Source organism: Macrotis lagotis, chromosome 5 (assembly GCF_037893015.1).
Source record: "Macrotis lagotis isolate mMagLag1 chromosome 5, bilby.v1.9.chrom.fasta, whole genome shotgun sequence".
Taxonomy (NCBI): domain Eukaryota; kingdom Metazoa; phylum Chordata; class Mammalia; order Peramelemorphia; family Peramelidae; genus Macrotis; species Macrotis lagotis.
In genome coordinates this window covers 154,561,875-154,569,466 of record NC_133662.1, presented here as the reverse complement: position 1 = coordinate 154,569,466, position 7,592 = coordinate 154,561,875, and the positions used below count along the sequence as shown (strand labels likewise).

Genomic DNA, 7,592 nt, shown 5'->3' with positions numbered 1-7,592 from the left:
AGCTTGACCATTTCACTTAGGAATGTCCTCAATAAAACAATAAAAATTATTAATTTTATTAAATCTCAAACAACATGATTGTGCAATCAGAAATATGATTGTTGTCTCAAGGAAACACATTTGTAAAGTTATTTGAGTTTCAAGTTGAATTAGTTTGTTTTCCAGGGAATACCACTTTTACTTGAATCACTGACGAAAAATATAGGTATTCAGACTTGGGTATTTGGCAGACATTTTCTTGAAAATTAATGAAGTAGGGGCAGCTAGGTAGTGCAGTAGATAGAGCACCGGCCCTGGAGTCAGGAGTACCTGGGTTCAAATCTGGCCTTAGACACTTAATAATTACCTAGCTGTGTGGCCTTGGGCAAGCCACTTAACGCCATTGCCTTGCAAAAAAAAAAGAAAAGAAAAGAACATTAATGAAGTACCTTCAAGGAAAACAACTGACAATATTTGTTGTTAATGATAAAATCTGAGCTTCCAAGTGAAAATGGTATTTTAGAAAACCTGTTATCAGTTACTACATGTATGAAAGCTTCCCAATACTTAATGACTTTCTGATGAGATAGTTGGGATCTCAATGAATATGATATTTTGGCATTATTTAATGTTATATATATCAAAATTTGAACCAATATGTTCCAAATAACCATTGTATCATGTTATAAAAGCCTGAATGAGTAAAAGATCTATTCAAAGTACAAGATGGATCAATGGATTTCAACATAACAGAGTATGAAAAGTTCACAGATATGGTTTCAGATTCCACATTGCAACTATGCTTTAAGAAGCTACCATAGAGTGTATAAAGAGAGAATATAGTTTGGTGTAGCATCAAAGAAGAATATCTATAAATTATCTGAAAAGGTTAATAAAGTTCTTTTTCCTTTTCCAATCACATATCTGTGCAAAATTGGATTCTTTTCATATACTTTAACCAAAATAACATTGTAACAGAATGTAGAAATATATATGACACCCAGTTTGAGTTCTATTGTCAGACATTAAATTTGCAAAAATATATGACAATGCCACTCATAATTTTTTATGGAAATATAGTTATTTTCATAGCATGCAAACTAGGAATTGTTATTTTAAGTGAATTAAATATTTTAATATTTTAGTTTTAATTTTCATTATGATAGATATTGAGATATATAACACATAAACAAAAACTCTTTGGAATCCTCAATAATTTTTAAGAGCATAAAGGAATCCTGAGACCAAAAAGCCAGAGAACTATAAAGTTAACTAGGTATTTTAGAAAATAACTGCTTATTCTAATTTATTTTAATAAAGCTTCAAGTTTTTCAAAATAAGATTAACATGTTTAGAAAAATAAAAATAATTATTTCAAAACATATTAATCAGACAGTCTTATGAACTAATTCCATTGTTTTAGGTTGAAGTAACTTGGACAAATTCAAGTCTATAAAACTAACATGACTTGGAAAAATCATAAAGTGTTCTAGAAGAAGAATTAACTTTTAAATTCAAGGAAAGAAATCTGATATTTTTCCCTTCAAAATATGAGAAGTTATCAAATAAATAATCAGTCTCTATAGTGTTTTTACTAACAAAATCATAATATTTTAAAAATATATAATGATTAATATTCTTGGAAAAATCAAAATCATCAGGTAAACTTATTTATGAATTCAAATATTCTAGGTTGGAATAGCATAAGCAAATTTTAAAAAATGATTGTCATTTTCTCATTTTTTTTCACTAGAACAAAACTGAAGCAATTTTAATAGAATTCAGCAAATATTTAATGTGTACATAATGTGCATGGCAGGTAATGTCAAATTTTTCATATTTTTCAATTGGGCTTAAACTTGGATAATACAAGATTTTAATATAAAGAAAACCTAAACAAAAGTTGATATATTACTTTTTTAATTTGCAAAAGATTTATTGTTTTGATATACCAGTATATTTTCTATTTTAAGCATTATAAACTAACATTTTTATTGTCTGGACACTGACTTTATTATAAAAAAGTAAGAACATGAAAGATATATTATCATTTTATATTTATGTAGAGATTTCTGTTTTAGGAACATTTTGTAGCAATATTTATCACCTATTCATGACATCACATCCTCTAAACCAGTCATTTATATACAATAATCTTGAAGAAATTTTGTTTAAAATCAAAATAAATGATGATTAAATTCAAATGTAGACCCCATTGGGCAATGTGGTCTAATAACTTACATCAAATTTAAGGTTTGCTATGGTTACATTATGTATATTTGCAAACAATGTTGTATCATACTTGGTCACTGTTATATACAAAGCAGTAGTCCCTGGATATTGTCATTTCTCACTAATTTCTTTTATTTTGTTCTGAGTTAATAAATACTAAATCTTCAGTATAGAACTAAACAGTACATGCTTTGGTGATCAATGCTGTCCTAGATTTATGTAATTTTAGAGTAGGTAGGTACCTTAAAAATCAAATTGTCCAACTCTCTCATTTTATATATGAAGAAATTGAGGCCAAGAGAAGTGACTAAGATCAACAGAAATCTAAGGCTAGAATCTTTTGCTTTCTAACACAGTCCACTTTTCATCTCTCTCTCTGTCTCTGTCTCTCTCTCTCTCTCTCCTCTCTCTCTCTCTCTCTCTCTCTCTCTCTGTCTCTCTCTGTCTCTGTCTCTCTGTCTCTCTGTCTCTCTGTCTCTGTCTCTGTCTCTCTCTCTCTCTCTCTCTCTCTCTCTCTCTCTCCCCTTCCTTTGAACTTTACTCTCTTTTCCTCTCATTTTCTCTGTCGCATTCTCTGCATTTGTGAAATGTAGCTTACTCTTTCAGTTACCTGTCACTTAGAAAAAGTTTTAATCGTGACTTTTTCTCAAAAGGAAAATAAGATGTTACAGAATGATAAAAACCGGTGTTGAGTTTTCAGGTAAATATGTGGTTTTTTTTATTTTTATTTGATTAAAACTTTTCCTTACTCAATAAAATAATATTGAAAAATTAATACACCATTTAAACTAGCTGCAAGCTAGCTCTATTGCCTTGACCCCGTCTTAAGCCTAAAGTCATCATAATGAGGGAATATCAGAGTATTTTTGTGCTACAAATTCAGGTTTTTAAAAACTGAAATAAAAAAATCAATAGCTAGTCTATACCTATTCCCAAGTCTCACTCCTGATGAGAAGTCAGTGACTGACTGCTTGTTAACTACTACCTGAGATGATTTGTAATTCTAGAAAAAGAAATCCTGAGATTTCCTGCCTCTGGGTCCTGTTTATGAAGTTTCTTTGGAAGGGGATCTTGTCTATAATCAGTATTTATAACATATTAACCATTATATTCTGAGGAAATGCAGTTAAAGCTGCAATTACAGTAGACAAATGTGCATTAAAAATCTTCCATATAGTGGAAATCATTTTGTGGGAGCATTTACTCTATCAAGTGATTGAGTTCCTCTATCTTTGTGTTCATTAAATAACAATATAGTGATAGAAATGAATATATAAATTGCTGTTTCCTTTTTCAATTCTTAGTCAAACTATAGGATATCCTATTTATTAATTTATCCATGGTTGTCATGACTTAGAGAAGCTAACTTTTGTCTGGATACTATGGTATGGGTTGCTATAGGAAGTGGTGAATTCACTTTAGGGGATAGAGTAAAATGATTTGAAAGGTTATCCTTCTCAGATAGGGATTGGATTAGAAATCTGGTCAGACCTTAACATTCTATGAAAGAAATTTTTCAAAAATAATAATTACATACCCAAATGGTCCTGGAATAAAAGACTGCATTCAAAATTAAACAAGTCTTTTGTTAGAGAAGCTCTGTATCAGTGTTCTAATAGTATATTTTCCATTAGAACTATACCAACAATAACTTTTTAACAAGCTCTGTAAAGAGAAATCCAGAGAAGGTGGTCTATCCTTTAAGAACACATCAAAGTGAAACTAAACCATTTTGAATTTAAGTTTTCATTAAATGTAAGCAAAAATAAATGAAGTGGATGAGCTCCCAGAATAGTAAATAAAACCATAACCACTATCCACTTAACAGGCTTAACCTTCTACATAAGATCTCAAAAACTTCAGCAGCTCCCAGTGCCACCGTGACAACAGTAAAAGTGTACATAGCAATGAGGAATATGGTCTTCTCTAAATGTTCTGGGACCAGGCATCTTATGATACCCAGTCTTTTTTCAAGTGAACTGGCATCACAATGATACAGAGATTTCACTTGGAAACCAAATAGTTGACTTTGGAGCCAAAAGGCAATCACTTCGAGAATTATTCTCAGTAAGGCAGAGAGGATATAAAAGACAATGTAGATGGGTCTCTGAAGTATACTTTCTTGATCAATATTTTTACATGCAGCATAAAGATGGAAAACAGCTCCAGGAACCAGTACAGTCACTAGCTGTAATGCCCAGAATACCTAAAGAATAGCAGAAACATTAGTCAAATCATTTTATTCATATTTTGCTAAAAAATGAACAAACCAACTCAGACAAACACGCATGGGTTTTCTCTAGAGTTTAACTTTCTTTCAAAACTTACATTGTCAACTATAAAAATACTTTTATTGCAGAGAGATGGACCTGAGATTTTATTAGCATAGGAAATTCCTTTTGAGGAAAGTTCTACTAACATAGATTTTCACATATTCTGGAACATTTCAATAATTTAAATAACTTAATAAAATGATACATTTTCAATTTATTCTTGAATAAAGTATTTAAAAATTGATAAAAATTAAAAGATGAGCATTTACAATTTTTTCTCATTTATTTTATCCCAATTTGCTAATAATGTTTTTTAAGTAGCTATTTTGTTTTTTCTTTATTATTATAACCCAGCTGTCCAAAATAAGTTGAGAAATGAATATATTACCTCTACAATTGAATTTTCCTCGTAAATCATCTTTATTTGAAACATAAAGATCATAAGACCAAAGGATGTAGACCTAAAAGGCAATGTGGATAGCCAACCCCCTCATTTTAGAGATAATTTAATTATCTCTAAATTATCCAGATAATACCATCAATTTTCAACTTTTCTTTCTCTCTCTCTCTCTCTCTCTCTCTCTCTCTCTCTCTCTCTCTCTCGGTCACTGCAGACTTTGGAATAAGATAACTTTTCTTTCTTTTTTTCTTTGTTTTAAAGTATTTACCTGTGGAGTTATTGGCCTGAACTGGTTGTAACAGAAGAGATTTATTTCCCTCTTGTCTGGATCACAGCTAAAATTCAAGGCTTCATTCCCATAGACTGCAAAGCCCAATACCCCGAGGAAGAACATTCGAACTGAGCCAAAGAAAAGAGTGTGGAACTGACCGATCACTGTAGGAGGTCTGAGCTGTGACAGTTATAATGAAATGTCATTTGATAGGCAATAAAGGAAAACTTGCAAAATATTTCTAAGAAGAAATTTTGGAAGGTATCTTAAATCAATAAATCATAAACTTTTAGAGCTGGAAATGATCTTAGAGTCTATCATTTTGAACAACCCTCAAAGTATATTATTAAAATATTTGCTCACTTTCTTCTTAATCCTTAAAATATTTATCATAACAATGACACAATACTTTGTTTTAATAATGCAACTGAAAAATTATTCTAAAATTTTGATTTAAGATATTTGCTAACTGTGTAATCTTTTTTGTATGAATAGCTTATTACTTCATCTAGATATCTGAGATCAATCAAATGAATCTATGTGCTTTTTGAATCATCATTAAACTCATTAGTATACATATGTTGCAATTTGTAAATAAGTAATAATAATAATAATGATAATTGATCTTTATATAATACTTTTCCAAGTAAATGGAAATTTGTATTACTTGGTGCTAACTGCTAATTTTGTACTTTATTATTTTTAATGCTTTTTATAATTATATATAAATTTTATAATATATATATAATAAGTTTAACAATTTTAAAATTTATTTTTTTGTTTATTTAAGGCAATGGGGTTAAGTGACTAGCCCAGGGTCACATAGCAAGGCAATCATTAAGTGTCTGAGGCTGGATTTGAACTCAGGTCTTCCTGACTCCAGTAGTGCTCTATCCACTGAGCCACCCAGCTGCCCCCAAAAGTATAACATTTGTTTTAAAAATTTTTTGACTTCCAAATTCTCTTCCTTCATCTTTTCCTCTTCTCCCCACCTCCTCCTACATTAAGACAAGCAGTTTGATGTAGATTATACATGTGCCAACATGCTAAACATATTTCCATGTTAGTCATATTGTGAAAGAAATAACAGACAAAAAAAGTAGGAAAGATTATGAAGGAAAAATGGGTAGGTTTTCATTTACAGAGACTCTATTAGATCTTCTGGAAGAGGATAGCATTTTTCATCATGTATCCTTTTGCATTGTCTTAGATCATTATATTGCTGAGAATAACTAAGTCATTCACAGTTGAACATCATAATTTTGTACCTAAGAGTATTGAGGCATTGAATTGGTTTATGAGTTAATAGCCAAGCATTTTTATGTTTATTCTAGCCTTCAATTAGGAGTAGTTATGCTTATACTACAGTTTAAAAGGAAATATTAGGAGAATTTTCAGGGGGTGATGACAGTATACAAATCACAAAAAAAAATCTTACTCTGAGTCAAACATTTCATTATTGGGAATTTATCTTCAGATCATCAGCATAAAGAAAAAAGAAGAGATCTACAGCATTATTTATAATTTCAAAGAACCAGAAACAGCCTAAATGTCAAAGAGTTAGCAATTGCATGAATAAACTGGATATTTCTATAATGGAATACTGCTGTTAGATATAATAAATAGAATACTGAAAGGCATCCAAAAAGAATTTTAAATATTTATATGAAGTAAAGAAAGAAAAGCTTCTATATGTACTATATGAATATTATATATAATATATGTATATATGTCTATATACACACACAATAGATATGATCAAATAGAAACTGGAAGTAGATGCAAAAGAAATATTATGTCTAGGTACTAACTTTTATGTGTAAATTGTTATGAGTATATATATTTTGTTCTTTAAAGTTAGGTGCATACAAATTAATTTTTAAAAGCATCATTGATGCTTTATATTATTCTCAGAATATAACATCTGTCCATGCAAATCAGGTAAAAACACATGAACATGTCTAGTTTATTTGAATTCATTATTTTCTTAATACTCACACATCCTTCATAGAAGTTCTTGATGTAATTTAGAGACATATCTTGGCAGATGTTATCCCGGCACATGGGGATAATTTCCTGTCCTACGTTGCCATCTTGTTCTCCCTCACCTCAAACTCAAAATGTTATATTCTCCCATGACTCTTAACAAGCAGAAAACACTCATCACTGCACATTTGTCTCTATTTTCTCTATAGCCTCCCCTCCCTCTAACCCCAAATACCTCCTTTCATCTCTGGGGCCCCAGCCAACTTTCCTAACTGGACAAAAAAAGCATTAAAACAAAAACAGAATGCACGAGGTTGATCCCTAAACAATCTCATTCAGGCAGCTAAAGGTGCCAACACAGCAAGAACCAATGACATGAGAGGGCAGCTTGTCATGGGAAGTGAGCTCTGAAAATATTTGTAATAACCTGAAACCACACTTAACTATAATC

The 7,592-nt window shown here is 30.7% G+C and overlaps 1 protein-coding gene across 1 annotated transcript; it reads right to left on the bottom strand.

Annotated features, from left to right (window-relative positions):
* Window positions 1-4,024: 4,024 nt before the first annotated feature.
* Window positions 4,025-7,192, bottom strand: GJE1 (gap junction protein epsilon 1). The gene is made up of 3 exons (XM_074190275.1): window positions 7,154-7,192; window positions 5,153-5,335; window positions 4,025-4,417 (listed from the first exon to the last, which is right to left on the bottom strand). Exons 1-3 carry the CDS (start codon window positions 7,190-7,192, stop codon window positions 4,025-4,027), a joined length of 615 nt encoding a protein of 204 aa, XP_074046376.1.
* Window positions 7,193-7,592: the final 400 nt, after the last annotated feature.